Source organism: Mus caroli, chromosome 5 (genome assembly GCF_900094665.2).
Source record: "Mus caroli chromosome 5, CAROLI_EIJ_v1.1, whole genome shotgun sequence".
In the NCBI taxonomy this organism is placed as follows: Eukaryota; Metazoa; Chordata; class Mammalia; order Rodentia; family Muridae; genus Mus; species Mus caroli.
This window is the reverse complement of record NC_034574.1, coordinates 399,918-427,845: the sequence shown is the minus strand read 5'-3', so window position 1 is coordinate 427,845 and position 27,928 is coordinate 399,918. Positions and strand designations below refer to the sequence as shown.

The following is a 27,928-nucleotide window of genomic DNA, read 5'->3' as shown; positions in this document are numbered from 1 at the left end:
TTCTAAAGCAAGTGCTTTTATACTATGCATATAAAATCACACTTTTTTTTTCTCCTAAAGAAAGTGTGTTTTAGTTTTAGTTGCATTTTTACAATTTGCATGCTCTCCTGTATTTTATAACCTTTGGTTTATGCAGGAATATGCTGAATTTCAGTATCGGAGGAGACACAGACAGCAGCGCCGTCGAGGAGATGTGCATAGCCTGCTCAGTAACCCTACAGACCTGGATGAACCAAGCGAAAGCACTTTCGGTGAGCTCCCGGGACAGTGGATGCCATTTTGTCTCTTAATCTCTTGAGTTTATTTTTAAAACTAGTAGTTGTCAGTGTTTGTGAGTTTGCAGTTTGGGTTCAGCATAGATGTAGAGATGCCTCTATTGTCTAAGGATAAAGAAAACCAGGAAGTTAATGACTAAAGCCAGAGTGTCCTGCTACATAACGTAATCAAGGCACAAACCGTCTTTATCTTCAGTTCGCTTATTTTAAAGTCAGTATCAAAGTAGGTAATGACATAAAGCACTGTGAATGCTCAGAAAGTGGAAGCTCTTAAAACCATTATGGCATGCTTGGAACATTTTCTCTGCATTTAAAAACCAGGTAAGGGGCATCCTACCAGATTAAAATGCAATAAGTAAAAGATTCTTGTGCACAGGTGATTGGGGCCTCAGCTTTCCCAGAACCAGTCTTAAAAACAGAACTATTTTAATTATTTGACTTGTAACTGTTAAATGTTTCATTAAACACGCCTAGACTGTAATATCAGGATCAGTTGGCCTGTAGATTGGTTCTTGAGGCTATTATAGTTCCAGAACTCTTTAAATTTATGAAATCTGAAGACACAAACACTGAAATTCATTGTGACTTGGGAAAAGGGTGTGGGCAGTAGATCCTGAATTACTGAGATGATCACACTGGATATCTGTTACTGCTCCCATCACACAGTCCTGGGGACAAATGCAGGAGATGCAGTGGGTGTGGGTATGAAGATGAGCTTTCCTGGGAGCTGAGAAAGCCTACCAGTGTATAGATGTGTGGAGACAACAACTCAATTGTCTGTGGTGCCAATTGTTTTTAACAGATCTCCCAGAGGGGGGCAGCGGCCGCAGGCCTGGTGCATCTGTGGTCAGCTCTGCATCGATGAGTGTGCTGCACAGCTCTTCCCTGCGGGACTACAGCCCTGCCAGTCGCTCTGCAAACCAGGACTCTCTTCAGGTAGTCTCGCTGGCGGCTGGGCACCATGCCATGCCTTCGCTTCTCTGTCTAGTGGTTTCTTTTGCTGGTTTCCTTTTTCTTCTTTCTGTGGTAGAAGTTTTGTTTCAGTGGTCAATAGGGTACAAAGGGGTTCTTGTACTTCAGATTTATAAGGTAAGGAGAAAATTGTAAGATTTAAATATATAAAATAACTTGTAAAATTAGAAGTGGTGTTATTATCTGATTTTAAAAAGATGGGTAAATGTGATTGGGTTAAATAATTTCTCCTTTAGTCACATTTTAAAGTGGTGTGATTTTCTCTCACCTCAGGCTCTGAGTTCCTTGGATGAAGATGATCCCAACATACTGCTTGCCATCCAGTTGTCACTGCAAGAGTCTGGGCTGGACATGGATGAGGAAACTAGAGACTTCCTTAGTAACGAGGCATCCCTAGGAGCCATAGGCACATCTTTACCTTCCCGACTGGACTCTGTGCCCCGCAGCACTGAGAGTCCTCGGGCTGCGCTGAGCAGCTCGGAGCTGCTGGAGCTTGGTGACAGTCTCATGAGACTAGGAGCAGACAGTGACCCATTTTCAACTGACACTTTGAGTTCACGCCCTCTCAGTGAGACAAGAAGTGATTTCTGTCCCTCTTCCAGTGACCTTGACTCAGCTGGCCAGGACCCCAGTGCCAATGACAATCTTCTTGGCAATATTATGGCTTGGTTTCATGACATGAACCCGCAGAGTATTGCCCTGATTCCTCCAGCAGCAACCACAGAAATTAGTGCTGAGCCTCAGCTTCCTTGTATAAGAGATGGGTCTGAAGGTGTGAGGGACATGGAACTGGTGCCACCAGAAGACTCAGTGTCCAAAGATACTGGTGTTCATGAGGGTGAAAGAGCCCAGATGGAAGAAAATCCTCTGGAAGAGAATATTCTGGCCAGGGAAGCGTTGTCTCAAGCTGGTGACAGTAGTAACGAGGCAGTGGGCACGGGGGACAGGCCAGATGCTGCCAGTCAAACCCCTCAGACCTCAAGCGACTGGCTCGAGCAAGTACATTCAGTATGAACTGCATACATTTGCTCTCTGGGTGAATCACAGTACAGGGGTCTGGGAGGTGGCATATGCTTTAGAGAAACTCGAATGCACTTAATTTGAACTCGGTTATGAACCACTGATGTTAGGATTGAATGCAATGGAGTTCCCTTCACATGATAACTGCAGTGCCGACTTTAACCTTACAGGGAATTTCTTTTGTGTCTATCCCCCTTTTTAGTGACAAAAAGGAGCAGGAGAAAACACAATGGAATAAATGGGTTGCCATCCACATTCTGAGCGAACACAGCGCTCTGTCTAGCCTGGAGTCGGCAGTACTTAAGTTGACCTTTTAAATCAAAAGCTTACTCTTTAATCCTTAGATAGCTTCCTCTTTTTTATAGAAGTGAAGAGTTTTCTTCATTGTAGAAGTTGGGCCAGACAGTTCTGCTCTCGTGTCCTCAGTGTCCTCTCCTCTCCAGGGGCCTCCTTCCCTCCTGTTGTCCAAGCAGTTTGAGCTGAGGCGTCCGTGCTGCGTCTACCACAGTGAGCGGTTTCCTTTCACATCATCAAAGATTCCTTCTCATGTCTCTTCACAGTCCAATTGTGCCAAACTCTGACTCGTGCGCTGACGGACAGGCAGGGAGGTGTGCTGCAGGGCAGCTGTCAGCGGGCTCGGGAGTCAACGGTGCCACTCGGTAGCAGTGACTGTCCAGAAATTAATGGGCTTTTGTTGCCATGGAGACTGCATTTAAATAAATGTAGCCTGTAGCTTAAGTAAACTAAAGCTAATGCTGCTGTTAAAACAGTTTATTTTAATATTAAAATACAGTTGATTAGCAACAGCGGTGCTGTATTTAAGAGACACTTTATTGGAAGTGCAATCATAGTTCTTTGTTTTCACAGTTTTACAGTGCATTCTAATTACTAACGGGTGCAATTACTTTTAATGGTGTTTTATAACATAGAAAAACTGGAGTTTTCATGAGTTACAGTAAATCCCACAGTTATTAGCAAATTCAATACAACATCCTACGCAACATGTTACCGTGCCTTTGCCTAACCTAAATGGATAGATGCCAGTTAAGTAAGTCAGTAATTCCAATCTCAATGTCTTTTCTGAAGTAACTATGCTATGAATTGCAAAGACCTCCATGAAACCACCCATGGCCTTGCCTTTACAGTAACTATGACAACTAAGTGTTCAATTGGTTTGCCTAGATAGCAAATGCTGCTGTGTTTGTTCTCTTGCGCAATACTCATTTGCTGTTTGATCACTGTTTAGTATTGAAAACTCAACCTCCTAGTTATCAGTGTCCTGCTGTGAAGAAATCCTGGTCTTAGTTGTAATTACGATGCAATGGTCCAGTGTGTAATTAAACTAGAGTAAACTGTTGCAATGACTCTTGTACTTACATTACTGAAGCTAGCATAACATAAGCAACATAGATACAAGGGGCACTCCTGGAGTGCTTTGCCACATTGTCACCAGAAACCAAAATCTCTCTACTGTGTACAGGGAGGTCCTAGGCCAAGTGAACGATTGTCCTTATTATTGATATCCACGATTATCATTTGTCATTACCTCTTTTTCAAATTTTGCTTTTGAAATATTCATGTACTTTGATTTCATATGGCCAAGAAGACATTGTACTTGAGTATTTAATTGGTAATTGTTCATAGATATCAAGAGTCCTAATGGTTTTTTTTTTCTTCCAGTTACCACAACATTGGTATGAATCCCTATTAAAGTTAGTGGGGGGAAATGTTAACTTTGTCAACAGTGTATTACTGTATATTAAACTGAAATAGTCCATTAAAGGATTTTTTATTTGGATTAAAAATAGGAACAACATAACATTTCTAGAGCAAGCTGTAACTTTTCCAGTAGAAAGCACTTGCATCCCTAGAGGCATCTTGCACATCCAGTGGATAGGAGGGGTGCCTGTGGAGGGGGTGTATGGAGAGAAGGGGTGCCTGTGGAGATCCGTGAGTGCTGGACTTCCTGTTCCCTTACCTTGTGCAGTGCCAGTTATGATGTGCTGGGTTCCTGCGTGGGAAAAACTATGGTTATCCAGTTTGTATTTCCTTGGTAAATATTTTAAAACTAACACAGTCATTGACTTTCCAATTCAATAATAAAGTTTGGCAAAGCCTATTTTGTAAACAAGTTAATTTTATAATGTAAAAAAAAAATTAATCTAACCTTGACTTGTTATTTGCACTTTCATAGTCTATACTTGATACATTCCCACTTTATATACAGTAGGATTCTACAGACCTGTAGATGTTTGGTCAAATGAATGCTGTTAATATGTAAAATTCTTTAATTAAACATTTATTACTTAAACTATTTCCATTTTTGTCTCATTAAATTATAAACTTCATTTAAAACTAATTAGAAAGCAAATCTTGCTTTATATTAAATACCCTCCAATATGACAGTATTAATTTGGTTCTATTATGTAATTGAATAGTGCCTCATATTTTTACAATAGCCCACTTGCTGAAAATTGTATACCCAAGAGGTAAATTTGATTTCACTATGACAATGTATTAAAATTATGAAATTTGATAAATCTGTCATTTGATGACAAGTGTATTAAAATTGTGAATTTAGTGCTCATTTTCATTTCTATCAGTTTATGAGGAAAATGTGATGATTTCCTTGGAATCCAGCAGAGAAACAGTGATAGAACTTGAAGATCTGTTTTGTGAAATTGGGAGGAAGAAATGTATGCCATATGAATAAAATGTCGTGCTTCACACCACCTCATTCTCTGCCTTCTGGTGAGCACAGCCCTCGGCAGCCCACCTCAGTGCGCACACATCCAGGTCACCACCGAGTCCCTTAGCATCCTGCCGCCGCCGTCTTATCTATGCCCGTCATCCTGTGGCTCGGAAACAACTTGAGCGTCTGTCCGCCTGCTGAGTCCTTCCTTCAGTGTGAGGTGCAGCCTCTGGTCTCCTCTTCCTTCTCATATTAATCCTAGATTTCCTTTTACCTGGCCCTTCAGGAATTAGAGCCTGACACTTAATAAGTGCAGTCGTTTTAAAACAATTAGTCTTTCTCCATAGAGTGAAACCTTGAAACATTAAACTGAGGTGGGACCTGGGATGGAGGGGGGAGGGGCTGACCTAGGGCAGGGCTGTTCCTGTGGGACTCTGAGAGTCTCATCTCAGCCAGGTCTGTAACTGTTGGATCTTCTCTTTAGCCTGTTGCCTTGTCAGTTCCTGTAACCTCCTCAGAGCCAGTGGCTGATGTTTCTAGAGAGACAGCAGCGGCTCTCACCTAGACATATCATTTTAGGAGCAGGCCGTTTTCTGCTTTGTTTCCTTTTCCTCGGTATTGGAGATTGAGCCCTGTAACAGTAAGTAAAGAAAGACCCAAAAAAGTCTCTTGTGCTGTTCACTCAAGTCTGCTTCTGATTGGCTTATAGTTGACAGCCAAGCTTTTGAAGGAATTATTCTTCAGTCTTTGAAACTAATTTGGCAGAGTTCTTAGTCAGACTTTCTGCCTCTCCTAGTCTCCTGTCTGACTGGGTGCTTCTTGCGTAAAAGCTACCCTGCATGAGACATTGCCTCATAAACAGGTTAAAAGACAAATACACAAGAGTGAACAGAAGAACGCAAGATAATAGCTGCAAGAAACTCTTTTGGACTCCTTCTATGCCTGCACGTCTGTGTGTTTGAGACGGCTGTGAAACACAGTTCTGTTTTCCATTCGGATCTGAAGGCCACATTACACGGGGTTGCCCTCGGGACCCCACCCACTCGGGACCTTTAGCTTCTCCTTCCTTATCACAGGACAGGCTCCAAAACATGTCCATTTCTGGAGCTGAGTCAATCTCAGCTACCCGTAGTGTAGCACAAGAGTGCCAGGTCACACTGTCCCTCACCAAGGAAGATGGAGACCCTGAGCAGGAGAAGACTAGCTAAAGGGGAGCAAGCACATCGGCCCTTTTCCTCTAGCTCCAGAGAACCTGACCCCTAAAGCTTTCTATCTTGTCGGTCTCAGTCACCCTCAGTGCCTGTCACACTGTGCTCCTGCCTCTAAGCTTTGTCAGTGGCTTGCTCATACCTTCAGGCAGAACTTTGCTTTTGCGTTTGATCTGTGCAAAGCTCGCAATTAGAGATCCAAGGTTCTTATTTTGGGTATGACTGACTTAATGTATGACTCGGAGCCAAGCAGCCAGGGCCACACTGCCTTTCTACTAAAGCCACAAAACTAATGTGTGCCATAAAAACATGCCCTTTCCTCTGCCTGCCTACTTGCCAGAGTAATCTCACTTCTTCCCCTAGTAGTTAAGCCTCTAACCCAGTGAGTGGTTCTCAACCCTCCAAGTGCTGCGACCCTTTAATACAGTTGCAGGTATGTGGGCGAATCCATGTGTGGGCAAGCCCACCTGAAGATGGATGGAGGGGTAGTGTCTCAGTTCCTAAGGCCATCAGCAATAAAATGCTTTCTGATGGTCTTAGGCAACCCCTGTGAAAGGGTCATTTGACACCTGCCTCCTAGTGGGTCACAACTCATAGGTTGAAAACTGCTCCTCTAAACATTAACTTGTATTCATTAACAGGTAGGACCACAGGTTTCCTTCATTTCTCACTTCATCCCCACCACCTGGGTGGGAACTTTCTCTGCTCTGCTCCAGGGTTCAGAAACGCCCATGAATATGTTCTTAGGAGTCCTCGTTACTTTTCCAGAAAATCTTCAGTATCCTGTCATCCCTGTCAACTCAGGTCTAGGATTTCATTATGTCCTTACAAGGCAGTTATACTGCTTCAATCTCAGGAATGCAGGCAAGACAACAGACTGAGGTCCAGAGGCAAAGGGCTCCGCCTGCAGGCTACAAATGCAGCTTTGTGTTAGTCCTCCATGCCTGCAGTCCCACAGGAATAATACATGGGCCTGGATGGAAGCAGCGGTACGTGGGCTGTGTCACACCCTCTGCATGAGGAATGTACTACACTTAGAGCAACTAAAGTTAAGGCTGTTCTCTCTCCTTAAGGTTGCCGGTTAGACAAATAATGAGATGATGCAGGCAAATTGCTCTTAGGGCTACAGCCACAGAGAGTAGCTGTCCGTGCGCAGGCTCTGGAGCTACAGGAAAAGGGCTGACTCATTTGCTCCCCACAGCTAACCTCTTCTCCCGCTCAGGGTCTCCATCCTCCTCAGTGAGGGACAGTGTGACCTGGCAGGCACTCCTGTGCAACACTACCTGTAGCTGACACAGCCTCAGCTCCTGAAATGGACATGTTTTTGGAGCCTGTCCTGTAATGGGGAAGGAGAAGCTAAAGGTCCCGAGTGGGTGGGGTCCCTTGGACAATCCACTGGTTTCACAACTGTCAGTCCCCCATTCAGGGGAGTTATGGGACATACAGAGAAGTAACAGTGACATATGTAAATTGCCCTTCCACCAGTCCCCACAGTGCCCTCCGTTGGTAGTCCAACAGGAACAAATGTAGAACCCTGTAGAAACCCCAGTACTTTAGACGGGATGAGTCAGAACCAGAAGGCTTCCCGGCCCGGCATTGCCACTTTCCAGATGTAGCCTCTAAATACACCGATTTTGGTTGTTTTTGAAAATTTTTATACATGTATGTGTCGTTTCTGTCCCACCCATCTCCCGTGTGTCTCCCTCTTGCTCTCCAACTCTTACTTTTATTCTTAGATGCACATGTATGTTAAAGCAGTCACTAACCCCATTTCATGTTACCTGTAGCTATGGTTAGGGCTGATGGCTCCGGGTTGGATAACCAGTTGGGGGCTCATTCCTGAGAAGAGTGATTTTCCCTCCCTCAGCAGCCATTAGTTGCCCGTAGCTCTTCATCTAAGGAAGAAGCCTTGGGGGATTTCACTTAGCCATATTAGAATGTCAGCTGGAAGTCTTCTCACTTTAGTTGGTTTATTTCTATGTTTTATGTGTCTGCCTCCATGTATGTATGTATGTATGTATGTGTGGTGTGTGAGTGTGTGTGTGTGTGTGTGTTTGTTGTGTGTGTGTGTGTGTATGCCATGTGTGGTGCCTGGTACCCACAGCTTCCAAAAAGCCAAGGAACAAAAACCCAACCTTAGCTGTCCCTGCTGCTTCTCTCCTTCCTGGTGAGCATAGACGACTCCCCATCCAGGCGTCTGCTCCAACACCAAGCATCCCTGCCCAACGTTAGGGATGGTGAAACTCTTTTACAAACTTCGTCGTTGATTATCCTGATTTACCGATTGTGAGAATTGTGCTCTGGAAGAGAATCTTCTTTTCAGCGTCCACAGGCCTCAAGTTTCAGAAAATCAAGCCAAAGCCCTTGTTATAAGGCTGGCTGTATTCCAGCAAGAATGGAAAGCACAGCCTCAGAGGGAGTCGGGTTAAAATAAGGGCATTAGTTGTTAAAGAATGGGATCCTGTAACTTGAGATGGGGGTATGTGGGAAGACCCATTGAGGATGAGAAGGTTGAACCCTCAGATTCTCGAGGGTTTACCTCACCTGAGGAAGTAGTGTCTCTACCCTCAGCAGAAGATATACTCACACCCCATCCCCTGAAATAGCGCCTTTGACTGAGGAAAGGAACCAGCAATGACTTTCTCTGAAGGAAATGCCAGACAATACTGATGTCCCTCAGGGCTCACCAATAGTTGCCTCTAGACCTATAACCAGATTCAAGGAAAAGCGGACTCCCAGAGGGGAGAGGGAAATTATAATCCACAATAAAGTGGGCTACAATACAAAAAAGAACTTAATGATTGTGAATCCATTCAAGCAGAAAACTAGGGAGTATGTATAGGAATGGGTTAGGGTGGGATGGTCGTGGAGAGAACGTAAAAGTGGATCAGGTTGAGTTACTGAGTGGAGACTCTAGATTTGATATGGAAGCTCATGCCAGAAGTTTATGTGAATGGCTGGCTGAAGCATTTGTCAGAAGATGGCCTGCTAAAGAGGAGTTGGAGGTGCCTGATGTCTCTTGACATAGTTTTTGTGAAGGGATTTTAAGGCTCAGGGAAATTGCAATGCTAGAGTGGATGCCCTGTGTAAAATCTCATCCGCCACAATGGGAAGGCCCACAGACATGCCCTTCGCTGAGCCTGTAATGGTGGCACTGGTACCAACACATCTGCAGAGCTTTGCTGTTGCCTTTGCCTCACGAGCAGGACCTGAGTCAGAGACACTTCCGATTTATTTAATTCAATGGCTTTAATTAGACCCTGGAGTGGCAGGGGTCAGGTGGCAGCATTGAACCAACAAAGGCGAGATGGTTGTAGTTACTGTAATGTGCAGCATAGACAAAGCAATGTTCATAACGGCCTGACTCCAACAGTTCTCAGCCTTCCTAATACTGCAACCCTTTAACTCAGTTCCAGGTAGTGTATCTGCCTGTGGGCAGATCCCTGGAAACAGGAGCAGTGGCTCAGTTCCTAAGACCATGGGAAATACTTGTTTTCTGGTGGTCTTAGGGGACTCCTAGCAAAAGGTCATCTGACCCCCAAAGGGATTATAACCCACAGCAGGAGAACCACTGGCCAGCACAAGGCTAAGTGATTTTTATGGTGGCATGACTTGTGTGGGCCTTTGGTACTGGCTAATCAACCATGGTGTTTCCAAGCATGAAAAGGACCCTACTGCATTTTGGTATCTTTTCTCCTCTAACAAAAGAAAGGCTCCATTAGCTCATGGCAAAAAGGAATCTCAGCCCATGAAACAATTTTCAGACTTGAGCCAGTTTGCAGACCCAGAACCCCTTGACTGAGGAGACAGGTTTTCCTGAGGAAAGACCTTGATAAACACTAACAGTAAAAGCTTACTGTTACTCTCTCTCCAGTCCTCCCTTAGAGGGACTTACGGCCTTGTAACAAGGCTAACTGTACACTGGGGGAAAGGAAGCAATCAGACTTTCAGGAGTCTGGTTGTGAATGAATTGACACCGACTTTCAGGAGACCCCAAGAAATGTTTTGTTCCTCCCGTTAAAGTATGGGTTGTATGGAGGTCAGGTGATTAATAGAGTTTTGGCTAAAATCTGACTAATACAGATCCATTGAGTCTCTAAACTCACCCCGTGCTTATTTTCCTCAGCCCAGACTGTGTACTTGGGATAAACACACTTAGAAGTTGGCATAATTCTCACATTTGTTCCCTGATCCATAGAAGGAGTGCTATTATGGCTGGAAAAACTAAATGAGAACCTTCAGAGTTGCCTCTGCTACTCAAAATAGTGAATCAAAGACAGTCACATCCCTGAGGAGCTGCAGAAATTAACGCCACCATCATGGACTTGAAAGATGTGCAGGGATGATGGTCCCCACAACATCTCCCTTTAACTCTCCCATCTGGCCAGAGTGGAAGACTGATGGATTGTGGAGAATGACACCTGACTATCGAAATTCAATCAGAGAGTGACTCCGATTGCAACTGCTGTACAAGATGTGGTATCCTTGCTTGAGCAGATTAACACATCTCCTGGTACAGGGTATACAGCCATTGATATGGCAAATGACTTTTTTCTCGGTACCTGCCCATAAAGACCACTGGATGACATTTGCTTTCAGTTGGCAAAGCCAGCGGCATACCTTTACAGTTAAAAATTATATACATATATATTTATGTATATAATTTTAATATAAGTAAAAATTATATTTATATATATAAATATAAATTATATATAATTGTATATATATCCCTCAAGGGACATATTAATCTTCTGCCCTGTGTCATAACTTAGTTTGAAAGTGTCTTGATTGTCTGACTCTTCCACAAAATATCACATTGGTTCACATATTGATATTATGATTGAACAAAGTGAATGGAAGATAGAAACCACTTTGGCAACCCATATGAGCAGCAGAGGATGGAAAAACAAATCTAACCAAAATTCAAGGGGTCGCTAAGGCCCTCTACACCAGTGAAATTCTTAGGAGTCTAGTGGTGTGGGGCATTCAAAGATAATCCTTCTAAGGTGAACGGTAAGTTGTTGCACCTGGCCCCTCTCACCAGCAAGAAAAAAGCACGATGTTTAATTTGGGCTCCAAAGGCAACACATTCCTCTCTTGGATGTGTCACTCCTGCTCTTATACCAAGTGACCCAGAAAACTACTAGTTTTGTGTGGGGCCTGGAAGAGAAGACTCTTTAACAGGTCCAGACTGCTCTACCCGTTGGACCGTATGATCCAGCAGACTCAGTGTTGTCTGAGGTGTCGGTGGCGGAAAGAGATGCTGTCTGGAGCCTTTGCAGGCCACTACAGGTGAATTGGAGAAGAGACCTTTGGGACTTTGGAGCACCGCCTGAAGACAGCTATTCTCCTTCCAAGAAGCAGTTCTTAGCCTGCTACTATTGCACCTTAGTGGAAATTGAATGTTTGACAATGGGACACTAAGTTACCATGCAATCTGAGCTGGGTATTCTCCAACCCACTAATTCATAAAGCAGGATGTTCACAGCAGCAATCCTTTATCAAATAGAAATGATGTGTGTGTGATTGACCCTGAAAAAGTCATGAAGGCACAAGTTACATGAAGAAGTTGCTTAAATGCCTATGGTTTCTATATGTAACTCCTGTTACAATGCCATCTGCTGCCAAACATGTTCCTGCAACTTCTTGGTGTGTGCCAAGATCGGTTGACTGACGATGTGAAGACTAGTGCCTAGTTTACTGATGATTCTGTACATTGTTCAGGCAACATCTGGAAGTAGAGAGCTGGAATATTACATGGGACACGCATAAAAGACACCATGGAGGGGAAATCTTCACGGTGGGCAGCACGCATGGTCATTTTGTTTGGAAGGAAAAATGGACAGATGTGCAAGTGTTCCATTTCATGGGCCATAGCCTAATGTACTGACAGGATATACAGGAACTTGGAAAGAGCATGATTGGAAAATTGATATGAAAGACATCTGAGTCTGTGGTTAGATCTCTCCAAATAGGCAAAAGTATGTGAAGGTACTTGTGTCCCATATAAATGTTCATCAAAGGGTGACTTCAGCAGAGGGGAAGTTCAATGATCAAGAAAATATGATTCTGTGGACAGTCAGCATCTTTCCCCAGCTATTCCCTGTCGTCGTACAATGAGCCCATAAGTAAAGTGGCCACGGTGGCAGAGAGGGAGGTTATTTGGGAGGCTGCTGTGCTCCATGTCCAAACAACATGGGCTGCCAGTCACCAAGGCTGGCCTGGCTACGGCTGCTTCTGAGTGCCAGGTCTGCCAACAGCAGAGACCCTAGATGTGGCACCACTTCCCAAAGTGACCAGCCAGGGACATGGTAGCAAATTTACTACCCGGACCACTGCCTCTGTAGAAAAGACAACAGTGTATCCTTTCTGGAGTAGATACTCTGGTTGTGGTTTGCCTTTCCCAAATGCAAGGTTCCACAAAAACTATCATCTGTGGACTTGCAGAATTTCTTACCCACTGTCATGGTATTCCACACAGTTTTGCTTCTGACCAAGGACCTCACTTCAAAGCCACAGAAGTGTAACAGTGGGCCCATGATCATGAGATCCACAAGGCTTACCATTTTTACCAGCATCCTGAAGCAGCTGGCCTGATAGATTAAATGGCCCTTTGAAGACACAGTCACAGTACCAATTAGGTGGCAGCAGTCTGGAAGACTGGGGCAGAGTTCTCCAGAAGATGGTATATTCTTTGAATCAGAGTCACGTATATGATACCATTTGTCCCATAGTCAGGATCCACAGGTCCAGGTATCAAGGGGGTGGAAAATGGAATAGTTCTGTTTATTACCACCCTAATGACCCACTAGAAAATTTGTTGTTTCTTGTTCCTATGACGATAAGTTTTGCTGACCTATGAGTTTTGATTCCAGAGCTGGGAGCACTCCTCCCAGGAGCCACAACAAGTAGTCCATTGAACTGGAAGTTTAGACTTCCCACTCACCATTCTGGGCCTCTGATGCCCTTAAGCCAACAGGCTAAGAAAGGAGTAACAGCATTAGAAGGAGTGACTAATCCAGATTACCAAGGGAAGCATGGATTGTTTCTCTACCTTGGAGGTAAGAGTGATTATATCTGGAGTGCAGCAGATCCTTTAGAGCATCTCCTGGTGCTACCATGCCCCATGATTAAAGTCTATGGGAAACTACAACCACCTAATCCAGGCATGGATGACAAAGGACACAGACCCCTAGGAATGAAGGTGTGAGTCGCTCCTCCAGGGAAAGTATCAAGACCTGCTAAAGTGCTTGCTTGAGAGTGGAGAAAATACTGAATGGGTAGTAGAAGGTAGTTATCAATACCAGCTAAGGCCACATGACAGTTGCAGACATGAGGGTTATCATAATTGACCTGAGTCTGTTGTATTTTGTTAAGAATGTGTTTGTACAGATATATGTGTTTTCTTTCTTTGCTTTCTTTATTGTGTTATATAACATCTATTAAGAGAATATCAATGGCCCAGCAGTGGTGGCACATGCCTTTAATCCCAGCACTCAGGAGACAGAGGCAGGTGGATCTCTGTGAGTTCGAGACCAGTCTGATCTACAGAGTGAGGTCAAGGACAGCCAAGGCTACACAATAAAACCCTGATTCAAAACACCAAAAGAGAAGAGGGAGGGAGGAAGAGAGAGAGAGAGAGAGAGAGAGAGAGAGAGAGAGAGAGAGAGAGAGAGAGGTTAAGATTTTCTTTTTTAATTACTTATTATTTTATATGCATTGATTGGTGTTTTGCCTGGGTGTGTCTGTGTGAAGGTGTCGGGTGCCCTGGAACTGGAGTTACAGACAGGTGTGAGCTGCCATGTAAGGTGCTGGGAATTGAATCAAGGTCCTCTGGAAGAACAGCCAGTGCTCTTAACCATTGAGCCATCTCTCCAACCACAATGGTTTAGTTTTGAGATATCAAATGAATGTGTTCCTCAAGGAACATTGCCACCTATTCTAAAGTTTATGTTTGTGGTTGTAGTTATAAATGTTAGATATAATTATGTCCTGGTTATTGTTAACTTGGGCGTTAAGCATGAGCTAGGTATGATTTTATGTCAAGCTGACAAGGAGCGTCCCTGTGATGCCTATTCTTGGTTGTCAGCTTGACTTCCTCTGGCATTTACTAAAACCTAAGTGGCTAGACACACTTGTGAGAGATTTTTTTTTCCTCAATTAAATCATTTGAAGTGAGATGACCCACTTTTAATATGCATCTTTTGAGGTGGAATGACCCACATTTAATCTGGGCCACACCCTCTGCTGGCAGCCTATGTAAAGAACATGGAAGAAGGAAGCGTTCACTCTTTGCCTGCTTGCTCTCACTGGTGAGTCCATTCCTCCACTGGCAGGAATTACACCCTACTTCTTCAGGATTCTAACATATACTGAAGATGGTTGAGACATCCAGCTCTGTAGAATGAAAAACCACTGGATTGTTGAACCTTCTGTTGGTAGACAACTATCATTGGACTAGCTTGAACTATAGCTTTTAAGCCATCCAGAGAAAGAGAGAGAGAGAGAGAGAGAGAGAGAGAGAGAGAGAGAGAGAGAGAGAGAGATTCATTCTATAAGTTCTGTCCCTGAAGAACCCTGGCACATATAGTGGATGTAAAGTTTCAGTTTTCAGGCTGGAAACATTGCAGAGATTGGTTTCACAATGATACCTGCAACACTACTTAACTGTACACCAAAACTGCTAAAGTGGGGTTGTTGACCTATGTTTTATCAAGATTAAAAAAGAAGTTTAAGATGTTTTAAGGCTTCAAAGTAGTCAGGTTGTCCCTACCACTCAGAGGCGGTTCCTGAGTCAAGCACAGACGTACGGGCTTATTGGTGGCATGCAGCTGCCCTTCTGTGCCTGCTGAGCCTCTCACCTCCTTACCTGATAGAAAGTATTCTCTCTAGTCTGCCTGTGGAAAGAGGGAGAACGACAGAATGTTTTGGGTTGTCCTTCTGTTAAAGAAAAAGGTCACATGCTAAACTATGCCCACATGATGTCCAAATGAAGAGAAAGGTAAGTACTGGGGTTTTTCTACAATCAGCTTTATTTATGTAGAGCTGGTGCTCACAGCTTTAAATTGTACCTGGAAAACTTCAACAAAGCATTGAGGACCTTCTAAATCCATGTCAGTGTATGATTAGGGTACTCTTTTTCTGAATTTATAGTAATCAGATATATTGCAATATGAATAAGAAAGTTTTGCCATATGTCAAGGGAAACAAAATTATAACAGCTACAAGCTACCATCTACTGAATTCTTAGCTTCTTTTGACATACAGTTAAATTGATGGATAAATAAGTGACTCTTGAAAGGGTCTGTAAGTGGTCACTGCTACACGCCTGAGCCTGTCGACACACCACAGGTGTGTCTCTTCTGGGCCTTAGCTGGCTTTGGCCATCAGCTATCGTCCAATCAGGTCCAAAATGAAAATGAAAAGGCTGATGATGTCCACGTAGATGTTCAGAGCAGCAAAAATGTACTCTTCAGGGTTTATCTCATAATGGTAGTGCCCCCCCACCATCATTTGCACGTCCATCACCAGGTACTTAAAGAGAAAGAAGAAATCATCTCTATATAGCACAAGAAGCATTGGGTTTCAGCCTAGGACCACACAGATGGTGTGGTAATATATGCTCCCAATCCTAGCACTCTGACAGGAAGGTCAGAGGGTCATCATCAACTACATAAGCTCTTGGCTAACCTGGGGGAGATGAAACTGGGCCTCAAAACAGGGGTAAGGGAGGGGGACAAGGGGGGATGTAGATAGGGAGAAGTGAAAAGACTCAGGGGGTCAGTTGCAGCTGAGTACGCTATTAGAACTTCAGTCCTTGATGAGGTCATCTTAGTTTGCTCTCATCCTCCTGAAGCCCAGAGAACCAACCTTTGCTTTCCAAGTCCTATGTGCCTTTCTAAGGCCTTTGTGCCTTTTGTCAATAATGTGGACTGTGAGGAGCGGGTGTGGCGGCAGTCCCAAGAAGGCGCCAGGGACTGCAGCTAAGTCTAATGACTTACACCTGACTTCCTAACCTGAATATAAGCCACAACCATCGTGAGAGCTGTGCAGGTGTACCAGGATACTGGCGAATCCATTTTGGGGGAGATATGCCCCTGCTGCCCTGATTAGCTGAAGCTGCGTGCCTGGTGAGGTGACGTGGCCTGCTGTGAGTGGATGGGAACTGAGAGTATATAAGAGTGAGAGGCCCAGGGTTCGAGGGAGATATAGATGAAGAGAAAGAAGAAAGATGAAGACTGAAGTTTGCTGAATAAACTGCTGTTAGAAGGACTGGTGGCCGTGTCATTCTTGCTGGTTGAGAGCGGACGCGACAGTAGACTAGCTGGGAAAGAGGGACACATCACTGCAAAGTACCCTGCATCTGTGACTTCCCCATGCCTTAGCTTGGACAAACAAAGATGCTTCCTAGCCTCAGAACATGGGCTGTGTCTTAGGTGCTTGGTTGGTAGTGAACCTTGACCTCTGTGTGCCTGAGACAGAGAGTGGAAAAGATGCCTCTTCCCCAGGCCGTACCTCGCCTCAGCTGCAATAGTTAAAACTACAGAGTCCTACATCATCAGGACCGTCTCTCACCCTCAAGCCTGGTACAAGATGGCGATCTTGGGCTGCAGGAGGAACATGGAGGAAGAAAGGAGCAATGGCCTGTGAGCCTCTTGGGTGCACACTAGACTCAGAGACCAGTTTCAGGAAGAGTCCAGCCGGACACACCAAGACTGGCACGACATATAAATATTGAAGTTTTACATAGTTAAAAAAAAATAACTCATTTTAAAATGGCATTCGTTTTGTGAAACCTGTCCCAAGAGACTCAGACGCCCACTGTTCCTGGCTGCAGACTCCCAGACAAGCTTCCAAGAGTAAGAGTCAGAACAGAAGGGAGGTTCAGGGTGGAAGTTAGTGTGGGGCTTCATGCAGAGTCACAGCAGGTCGTATCTCTTGGAACATGGGATGGACAGGACTGAATCTAACCTTGGAGGAAAGAAGGACAGGTGGCTGTGAGTGACAGGGAAGGGAATCCATCATGAGCTGGGTTTGCTGCGTCCTGCCCCCAATGCTAACTCCAGCATCTCGCCCCAAGCACACGAGAGTGTTTGGTCACACAAAAGACTTGAGCATCCTTCTCTCCCTCTGGAGCCCTGACAGAGGAGCAAGGACCTTTCTCCTCCTTCAAATATCCCAGAGTTAATCTCAGTGCTCGTCATAAGAGAGACAAAGTCTCAGTCATTTCACAGTGTGATTAGGTGATTGGGAGTGAGGAGGATGAGATGAGCAGGGATCCAATTATATCTTGTCCCATCCAAGGGAACAAAGGCTCTGGGTACCATCTAAGACAGCTGAACTCCAGCCTGGATTCCAACCCACTGATGTTTACACACACACACACACGTCTTCCTCCATTCTTTGGTATTGGGTAGCCTGTCTGACTCTACAAGAGTTTTTATTCTTCCTGAATCAACCTACTTTTGTGGGAAATGAACTGTGCCTAAAACAGACTGATACAGGCTGAGTTCACAGAAGAAAAGAGAAATGGACACAAATCAGATAACAGGAGAGGTGAGAAAGTCCAACACATACATTTAATCTCATGCCTAGACTTTTCATGACTGTTAAAAACAATGACACATAAAGTGATGGACAGAAAGCTAATGTGGGTTATTTGGTGACATCAAGTGGGACATGGGACTCATTAGCCTTGCAATTTGTATGTTCAGAAATTTTTATGATGAAAAAAAAATACTTTTCTTGGCCCAGCATGTGGCACAGGCCCTTAATCTGGGCACTCAGGCAGAAGCTCAGATTTCTGAGTTTGGGACTAAACTGGTCTGCACAGCAAGTTTCAGGCTAGCCAGTACTACACAGTAAGACTTTGCCTTTACTTTGTTTTCCTTCAACGCCTGAGACGCTTCAGTGGGTACAAGGACCTGCTGCCAAAGCCAAGACATAAGAGCTTCAGAACCCAGGTAAAGAAACAAAAACAAACAAACCAAAACCAAAAACCAACCAGCTAACCAACCAAACAGACAAACAAAAGCCAAACATGGCCACACTCGAGACAAGGGTGGAGAGAAGGGGGTCACTAGGGCTGACGGGCCTAAGCCCAGGTCCAGGTTCAGGGAGAGACCTATCTCAATGGGACTAACGGGAAAGAAAGGGGTTCCCAGAGGCATCTGCAGGGGCCTTTGCCCGCCCTCTCCAGAGTATGAGAAGTGAGAAGGTAGATGCTTATGAAGCCACACCTTGTGCTGATGATCTTTGAGGCTTCTACATGATCCCATCTCTGAAGGTGATCTTTCCCTGTTACTGTCATTACCCTTTGTGTTTGTGTGGGGCCAGGAAAGCAGTCTCCCTAAGAGGCAGCCCCAGCCCCAGAATGTGATGTTTTCATAGATTAGAAAGGACACACGGCTGGTGAGTTGTTGGAGTGTTTCTAGAGAATGTCTCACTCCACTCAGCAGCACAGGCCCTGTGAGTATATATACACCATGGTCTTTAGCACAGAGGTAAACCAGGACTTACTATGGAGAAGAGCAATGTTCCAAGCGCTGAGTACACCAGATGCAACCACTGCACAGAAAGAAAGGGTTATAGCTTCACACAACATGGAATGGTGGCAGTGCTTACTGAGTCCCCAGTCTCTGATAAGGACCCATTACAAAGACAGGAAGCTTGTAGGAACTGGCTCTTCCTGAATCTAATCACCCCACCCCACCCCACCCCCACCCCCTGGCTGCCCCAATCCACCGCCTAATTTTGGTAAGCACTCAAAAAGTATGTGCTGATCTTCACAATTACCAAGTGGGTGCTTCCAGTTCCTTGGGGGCAGGGCAAGGACAATGCAATACATAAGCCTGCTTCCTATCCCTTAACTCTTGTAGAGAACCTGCCCTCCCTTGGCAAGAGGTTTCTAGAAACACAAGGATCACACGCTCCCTCGTCAGGGAGGGGGAAAGAAAGATCACAGAAAACATTCTGCAAGCAGTGGTCCAGCTGATGGGACAGCGACCTTCTGCCGATGCATGTGTAAAACTGTAGCTTGGAGATGCTTGTGAGAGGAAACTGAGAGTGGAAATGGGATCTGTCTGTATTACAGGAGACATAGTCTTCTCAAATAGAGATAGTGCAAAGACCTATAGAACTCACTGAGTGACTGTGGAGAGTTAATATACATCCTTGTGCCAAGTGGGCTAGCAAATGCCTATAATCCTGGCACTAGGGAGGCCGAAGAAAGGTGATTTCTGTGAGTTCGAGACCAGCCTGGTCTAGACAGTGAGTTACATGTCATCCAGGGTTACATAGTATGACTGTCTCAAAAAGCAAATAAGTAAGAAAAGCAACAAAAGTGAAAAACACCAGGCACATTTTTGTGATGTCTTAGAGTTTTTCCGAAAAATGTAGATACCACCTCCCTGGCTATAACGAACATGATTATTCATCCAACCAAATGAGCCCAGACAGAACTCCAGGTCGCAAGTCTAAAGATGGTGTGAGAACACCACTTGCTGCCAAATAAATGCTTTGGTTCAGCATTTGAATAAGTTGGCTTTAGAACTTTAGTCAAATAGTTCCAGGTCCCAGTCAGAGTTTTCATAGTCCGCATTCATAGACACCATATGGCATATCATTCAGGTATGTGTGTATGTGTGTATGTGTGTATGTATGTATGTATATCCACTTCTACTACAGAGACAGACTGTGCACAAGCAATGGAGATGTAGACCCTGCCTAAGAGTCACACAAACCTGATCTCCCTGCCACCTCTACCCTTCACTCCTTGGGGACCCTGGATGAATTAAACTCCTCTAAGCATATTTGATCATCTATCAAATAAATAAGAAATATCTTTTTGTTTTATTAATTTTCTGTATGTAAGTACACTGTGTTCAGACACAGCAGACGAGGGTGACAGGTGTGCCCTGTCCCTGCTCAGCGGCTAGACTGTACACACCGCTGCCACTTGTCTCTGATCTCAAAGATATCTTTCTAAAAGCTGGGCACGTAGCTCAGAGATAAGAGTGCTTGCCTGATGGCTCAAGGCCTTCAATTCAATTCCCATCACCACAGGTAATGATAAAAATAATAATAAAATCCTTACATGCTTAGCCCCAACACCATCTCTGCTTCTCAAGGGACCTGTGCTGACAAGGCAGCACGTCCCTCATTTTGAGTACTTCATGAAGGTTTCAAAATGGTAGTCACTTACGTATGATCGAATCACAAGTGCAATAATCCCGTAGATCAGTAGCACACTGGTGAAAACAAACATCACTCCACTTAGCAGGGTAAAATCCCACTGGGGAGACACAAACAGCACATGAGACTCCATTATCATCTAGGCAGGATCTCAAATGTTTAGAGATGTTCTTTCTACCCCTGGAACAATTTATCCTGGCCATTTCTTAGGATGGAAATGCCTTAGCCCCAAGCACTAAAAATTACCACAGAAAGGATACAACTGTCACAGTCCATTGGATTTGCTTCAGGAAGGAGGACGAAATGGTGGAAGTTAAGATAAAATAATGAGCCAGGCGTGGTGCCGCATGCCTTTAATCCCAACACTCAGGAGGCAGAGGCAGGTGGATTTCTGAGTTCGAGGCCAGCCTGGTCTACAAAGTGAGTTCCAGGACAGCCAGGGCTACACAGAGAAACCCTATCTTGGAAAAAAAAAAAAAAAGACAGAATAATGAAAGCCAGGGGCTGACAAGTTTTTAAACCGAGTGAAAGGTGCCTGAGATCCCATGTATTTATTCTATTTTTGAATTTATAAGAGTTTCTCCCTTAAAGTCAGATGTGGTGGCACACATTTGCACTCCCAGAACTGGAAGGAGTGGGAGGCAGGAAAATCAGAAGTTTAGGGTCATGCTTTACTATGTGACATGTCCAAGGCCAGTCTAGACTACTCAAATCTCTGCTGGAAAGAGAAGGAAGGAAGGGAGGGAAAGGGGAGGGAGGGAGGGAGGGAGGGAGGGAGGGAGGGAGAGGGAAGAAGACTGGTTTCCTCTGGTAAGAACATAAATTGTATAGTACATAAATTTGTGTGTAAAATATGATCTTAACTGTTCATATTTAAAGAACACATGTACAGAACACATTAGGAAAATAAAATAAGTTATTTCATTACATTAACTGGGTCTCTTTTTCAAATTTGTCTATACATATTTTCATTAAATACACAGTAGATTTTCAAAATTACTGTTAATGATTATTTTTTAATTTTTGTGTATATTAATGTTAATCTTGGGTTTGTCTTTTGGGACTTTTTTGTTTTATTCTGTTTTTCTTAAAGAGGTTGAAAAAAAAATCCAAATACTGAAAGCACAGAGGATATTTTCTTGCACATTCTTTTTGTCTCGGGCACACACAGGATTGGTTCTCTGGGTGGGCCTCTTCAGCCCCGTTAGGACCCGGAGGGATCTCTGTCAGCTCTGGGCAAACTCTGAATCTGTGTCACGGCTGGGCTGGGCGCTCAGAGACCAACAGCGCACACTCAGAGAGCACAGAAGACAGAACTGAGTGGCTAGCGGCATCTCTGCTGCCAGGCCCAAGCCACACACTCCTTCCAGCCTGCGAGAGTAAAAGGCAAGCAGAACCCAAGAGGCCAAGCATCCTGAATCTACAAGACATGGTCACTCAGCCCAAAGGAGCGATTTGAAGATAGGGTCGGATTATATTTAAACCAAGTGGGTACTCTGTTTAATTCTCTCCCTCCAAGGGACAGTTTAGGGTCCATAAGAAATTTGGAGCTGTGACGAAAGGATGGACCATCTAGTGATTGCTATATGCAGGGATCCATCCCATAATCAGCTTCCAAATGCTGACACCATTGCATACACTAGCAAGATTTTGCTGAAAGGACCCAGATATAGCTGTCTCTTGTGAGGCTATGCCGGGGCCTAGCAAACACAGAAGTGGATGCTCACAGTCAGATATTGGATGGACCACACGGCCCCCAATGGAGGAGCTAGAGAAATTACCCTAGGAGCTAAAGGGAACTGCAACCCTATAGGTGGAACAACAATATGAACTAACCAGTACCCCGGAGCTCTTGTCTCTAGCTGCAAATGTATCAAAAGATGGCCTAGTCGGCCATCACTGCAAAGAGAGGCCCATTGGACTTGCAAACTTTATATGCCCCAGTACAGGGGAACCCCAGGGCCAAAAAGGGGGAGTGGGTGGGTAGGGGATTGGGGGGTGGGTATGGGGGACTTTTGGGATAGCATTGAAAATGTAAACGAGGAAAATACCTAATAAAAAATAAATTAAAAAAAAAAAAGAAAACTCAGGACCAGTGTGTGAGCTACATTTTCTCTGGATTCCTTGGAAGCCTTGTAGAGAGAAAGAATCGTGTAAATGCCCACCATTTAACTTTGTCAGACAACCAAAAGGTTTAGTTGACTATAAGTTCAGCTGCCTCTCAGAGTCTTTAATGCAAACACATCTGAAATCTTCTTTAAGGCACTTTTCAGAGGAATGCTTCATTCTCTAAACTCAGGCCCTTCCTTCCCTGTGAGTGATGTAAATACCTGCGGTGCTTTAGGGAAATCGTCTGACATTTAGAGGTGTTGAGTGGCCGTGAATCTTTGCCTCTACCGCTAGCCCACCTCACTCACTGAAGGGATGCATGTCTGTTCACACACAGGTTGGCTTCTACAAGCATCTTGCTTGAGATGACAAACACCAATCTGATTCTGAATTATAGCAAAGCTCTACTTTGGGGGACACAGCAGGGGGACATGTGCACGTATGTGTGGAGGACACGGGTCCACTTTAGGTGTTATTCCTTATGTTTGAAAAAGGTCTCCACTAGAGCCCAGAGCTCAGAAAATAGGCTGAGGTAACTGGCCAGAGACACCAGGGATCCAGTCTCTACCTTCTCAGAGCGGCGATTACAAACTCATGCCACCACACCACGGACTTTACATGGATGCTGGAGATCACTTTCTGACTGGGCATCTACCTTCCCAGTCCCTGAACCACTACTTTTGATAGAACTTGACTGAATGTTTTAACAGATCCCTCTACCTCTCTGGACCTTCTTCTTTTTTTTTTTTTTTTAACCTTTTCCACTAACAAAGGCTAAAATTCTGCTTGTGTATAAAGTTGTCAGTATGAGGTGTGCCAAACAATTGAGCAAATGCTCCTCTTTAGTTATTAAACTGACTAAGGCGAGCCCATCACTTCCTTAAGCAAGGTGACCATAAATGAAAGAGCCACTGGAAAGAGCCCGCTAAATCCCCAGCAGTGTCCTAAGGCTGGTAAGACTCCGACATCATGGTTTAAAAACAAAGGGCATTGGTTGGGGAGTGGTTTTGTGGAGTCACTGGTTGGGATTCACAAGGCCCTGGGTCAACTCCACCAACATAAAATAACTGTTGTGAGTTACACTGGGGGGGGGGGTGTTGATGGTGCTCCTGAGCCCTGATGACTGTGAAGATAAGCTGCCAGTTTGAACCAGGGCCCCAACAGGGAACACAGGGCACACTCAATAGCTAAGCTTCAGGAGGGTGGTTGGTTTGTAAAGGAACCCCTTCCGGAAGTAGGCTGAAAGGAGCTAGGTGAGCAGCTGTGACCAAGGGATAAGGACACAGGAAACCTCAAACTTTGGCTGTGGTAAACAGGTCTGTGTAACAAGAAGTTGGGAGTGGATTTTGGTAGGGAATGTGGTTAGGCAGAACGCATGGAATGAGGGTCTCTCTTCCCTGAGTGAGTCAGGAGGGACACAGGACGTGGCCAGCAACTCCCGCACCATAGAGATTTGTTTCAATGATACGTACTTTTGTTTGTAGCGCAAACAAAGTGAGCACTAGTGTCACCACAGTGGTGGCTCCTGCGGCCCATAGTATCTCATCTGCTCTGTAGAAGCTGGAACCAGAAACTGTGGTTACTCTTCAGACACATTCACAGAAAAGCAAGAGAAACCAAAACTACATATCAAAGACTTACACTGACATGCTTCCTAGCAGCAGGCCTTCCAGAATGGTCTAAAAACAAAATCCACAGTCAGTCAGCAGCCTGTTTCTCCAAGCAAAGCATGAGGCCGAGTCCTAGGCTTCAGGAGAGGGTGCCAGTCATGTGTGCATTTGGGCAATATCTAGGGAGCAAGCAGGGGTGTGAAAACAACCCTGGGAGCACAGCTACAGGGTGCTCATGGGAGACAACTGGTCCACTAACCATTCACTGTCACATAACTGTCACAACCTCCCTAGAACTGACAGAATAAAAGAAAAGAAAGTGCTTCTGAGAACCCCGCAGCAACTTTCATGCATGTGGTGCATAAACTCTGTACTGGTTGTAGGTGAAGAAGCTGAGGTAGAGGGTCCATTTGTGGAGCACATCCTCACTAGCCGAATGGGACCGTCCACACACTTCTGCACACTTCGTCGGGACAGCACAGGCTGTTTCCATGAATGTTTTTCCCGTGGTTTTGGATAATGTCACTATCCGTGGTCCCTGCTAAACATAAACTGTTTCTTCAGGTCTCAGACCTGGGATGAGAACTGAGACCTCAGTGCCAGGACAAGGACTGCAGGGCAGTTCTGAGCACAGGACAGTGCCCTGAAGGATTCTGTCTACCCACATGGAACCATGCTGTGGGTAATGTGGGAGAGGGGTGGGAACCAAGATCCATCAGGCAAGGGAGCCTGGGGGTCAGACTAAGTAACTGTCAGACTCACAGCCGGGCTCAGAACCACAACCAGCAAGCAGCCATGGGTGGGACTGAAGAGGTTTGTCGGCCCACAGCACATCGGGGAGTTTGGTGGTCCTTGGGAAGGACCAGAGAAGTCTAGTCTCATCAGAGATCAAAAAGGACGGCATAGCCTAACCAAAGTGCTGACAACAGAGTGGCTTTGGACTCTCTCAATCTATCATAGGCTGGAAAAGAACTGGGCTCAAAATGTCCTTGGTCACTTTTCTGGACTGGGACTTTGTTGCCTCAGGATGTTTGTTGATGTACCTAAGAAAACAGTCCTTATATCCACCAGCGGACAAGATTGAGTCTTTGTGCAAACAGTACTTCAATAATGTGCTGGGTACCAACCTTCCTCCTGCTTTTCACTTTTCCCTGGTGCCTTCTACTTACTTCTTCAGCATCATCGGAGACAGACAGACAGGCACAGAGAGACAAGGAGACAGACAGAGAAGTAGGGAGACAGACACAGAGACAGAAGACAGGCAGGCCTGGGAAGAGAGAGGAAGAAGAACGGCTCCTGGCAGGGAATCACTGTAGAAACCAAGCATGCTCAGAACAGGGACGTCGGGAGCCACAGATTCTAGGGGACAAAAGCTGTTTGTGGCAAGAGTGAGTGATATGAAGGAGAGGAATACAGATTTTAAAGAGAGAGAGAGAGAGAGAGAGAGAGAGAGAGAGAGAGAGAGAGAGAGAACATTCAAGCACAGTCAGGTGGTGGTGGTGCACACCTTTAATCCCAGTCCTCAGGAGGCAGTGGCAGGCAGATCTCTGGGAGTCTGAGGCAGCCTTGGTCTACACAGCCAATCTAGATCAGTCAGGGCTACCAAGTGAGAGAATAGTTCTCTCTCTCTGCCTCCTCCCTACCACCTCTGCTTCCAAGATGTCTCCTGGAGCTGGAGAAATAGGAAGAAATTGAGCCAGGAAAGGATTAAGAAAATATCTTAAGAAGATGGTTCTGGGGGCAAGGGCATTGTGAAATTACCACACAGTCCACAGCCCAGCACAGAAACTGTGACATCTCTCTAGCTTGCCTGGGCAACCAGCCGGGGACCCACTACAACCAAGAAAGGTTCCTTGACGCTTGGGAGGAAATACCACTATAGATGTCAGACAGCCATATGCCCCAGTCTATTTCTTTTAGCAGGTAAATAACAATAAACACTGCTTGATACCCTTGCAGAGACTCACACTACTGGCCCTGGGGATCTACTTGCTTTGAGCACTAGCAGATGCAGAATTCCACTGCACGGGGCTCAGAATTTTGCACACTGATCCAATGACTGTTTGCCTCTGCTTTATTTCTCCTTCCATTTGATTTCCCTGTCAATATCTTTATCTTCCCGTATTGCAGGTACCAGTGTGAGCTACCTCCAGTATGATTTGAAACCAGCTCTAGTGAGTCAGTCATCGCAGGAAAGGATGGTCAGCATTACATGAAGGAAACACAAACTCAAAGGTAGACACCATCCTTAGCCACACAGTGCCAGTGCTAGGCTGTCCTGGGAGCATCAGCACACCCTAGGCAATGGCTACCAGCCGGCTGAGGACACACCAAACCTTTGGGAGTTAAGGAGTTCTCTCTGAGAGTTGGAGGGTGACTCTTAGGAGCTGCTAAGTCTCTCGTGATAAGCTCCCAGCTTTGTGGGGTATTGAGCCCGGGTTCATGAGCATGACGTCTCAAAGATCCTGAGTGTATTCAAGTTTAGGGATATTTGTTTCTGGGGTTTCTGTGAACAGGGAACAAAAGAGTTGGCTGCTAGAAAGGTAGTCACACAATTCTGTATGACTAGCACAGCTTTGATGATAGAGAAGTGTGGACAGATGAGCCATGATGTTGGAACCAGGTTGTGAGGACATATGGGTAGTTAAGCTCTGTCCGTGGGGAAGACCCCTGTACCAAGAAGAACGCTGTAGAACTGGGGGGAGACACAGGCTCACAATGACTTCTACTTCCAGGAGGGACTTGCAGTAAAACACATCTTACAGAAATGAAGACAATTCAATTTTTTTTTCATAGGTTTGTGAGTTGGAAGTGGAAGGCAGTCTTTAATGAGAAAAGTGTGTTTGTTTTTCTTGACAGAGGACTGAAAGCCCCCAGGCTAACTGCAGACGAAGCTCTGACTTGCGGGTGGGTTCCTGTATGACTTCAAGAGAGATGAGTTTGCCATAGCAAAGAGGGGCCTGAGGGGAACCCAAGTCCGCAGGGGGTGAGGATGAGGTCTCTCTTTGTGTCCTTGTGAGTTGCTGTCTCTGTGTCCATGTTAGCAATGAAGTAAGACAACTAAAGTGTCAGAGGAAAGCTAAAGCACCTGCCAAGGAGAGTTACTTACAAAGAATGCCAGGAGAATGTAGTTTGCGGGCACTTGGCGCCGGATATCCCTGCAGCAAGCGAGTATAAGGATCAGAATCATAACTGCTGGGCTGTGGGTGGGAAACCACCAGTTACTGCTTCGGTACTCAAATGGGCAAGTCATGTGTATGGACAGACAGGCCCAGGGACACACAAGCAAGCATATATCACAGGCCCATATCTGATGTGTAGAGCAAACCAAACGCTATCTCTGACTTACCTCTCTTTTAGGCCTTCAAATGAGCTTTTTAACATTCCCATCCACAGGTACATAGATTCTTTTTTAAATTTTTTGTTAAAAATATAGATTTATGGGAAATTGTAAAAAGGACAAAGAAGTTCAATAAAAGCTATATGAAATTTTTATCTTGAGTGAGGTAACACAATCACAAAGGAACCCACACAATATGTATTCACTGATAAGTGGATATTAGCCCAAAACTTAGGATACCCAAGATATAAGATATAATTTGCTAAACGCATGAAACTCAAGAAGAATGAAGACCAAAGTGTGGACAATATGCCCCTTCTTAGAAGTGGGAACAAAACACCCATGGAAGGTGTTACAGAGACAAAGTTTCGAGCTGTGATGAAAGGATGGACCATCTAGAGACTGCCATATCCAGGGATCTATCCCATAATCAGCTTCCAAATGCTGACACCATTGCATACACTAGCAAGATTTTGCTGAAAGGATCCAAATATAGCTGTCTCTTGTGA

General features: G+C 44.9%; 2 protein-coding genes across 6 annotated transcripts in view; one reads left to right on the top strand and one right to left on the bottom strand.

Annotated features, from left to right (window-relative positions):
* Ankib1 (ankyrin repeat and IBR domain containing 1) overlaps window positions 1–4,999 on the top strand; it is a 102,047-nt gene extending 97,048 nt beyond the window's left edge. For 2 of the 3 annotated variants that reach the window (XM_021162019.2, XM_029477841.1), the window contains exons 18-20: window positions 137–251; window positions 1,078–1,211; window positions 1,521–4,999. In XM_021162019.2, the coding sequence (XP_021017678.1) occupies window positions 137–251; window positions 1,078–1,211; window positions 1,521–2,261 (990 nt within the window). In that variant the 3' untranslated portion in view covers window positions 2,262–4,999. The remainder of the gene's footprint in view (window positions 1–136; window positions 252–1,077; window positions 1,212–1,520) is intronic. The other variant, XM_021162020.2, reaches the window with a different exon arrangement.
* A 10,181-nt stretch (window positions 5,000–15,180) lies between these two features.
* The window catches only part of LOC110294832 (protein lifeguard 1), a 20,289-nt gene continuing 7,541 nt past the window's right edge, over window positions 15,181–27,928 (bottom strand). Inside the window, exons 6-11 of one of the 3 annotated variants that reach the window (XM_021163323.1) lie at window positions 27,189–27,279; window positions 24,111–24,148; window positions 23,942–24,029; window positions 20,371–20,460; window positions 18,687–18,734; window positions 15,181–15,701 (exon numbers count right to left, since the gene is read on the bottom strand). In XM_021163323.1, the coding sequence (XP_021018982.1) occupies window positions 15,558–15,701; window positions 18,687–18,734; window positions 20,371–20,460; window positions 23,942–24,029; window positions 24,111–24,148; window positions 27,189–27,279 (499 nt within the window). In that variant the 3' untranslated portion in view covers window positions 15,181–15,557. Of the gene's footprint in view, window positions 15,702–17,834; window positions 18,095–18,686; window positions 18,735–20,370; window positions 20,461–23,941; window positions 24,030–24,110; window positions 24,149–27,188; window positions 27,280–27,928 lie in introns of those variants that run through there. The other 2 variants (XM_021163325.1, XM_021163324.1) reach the window with 2 other exon arrangements.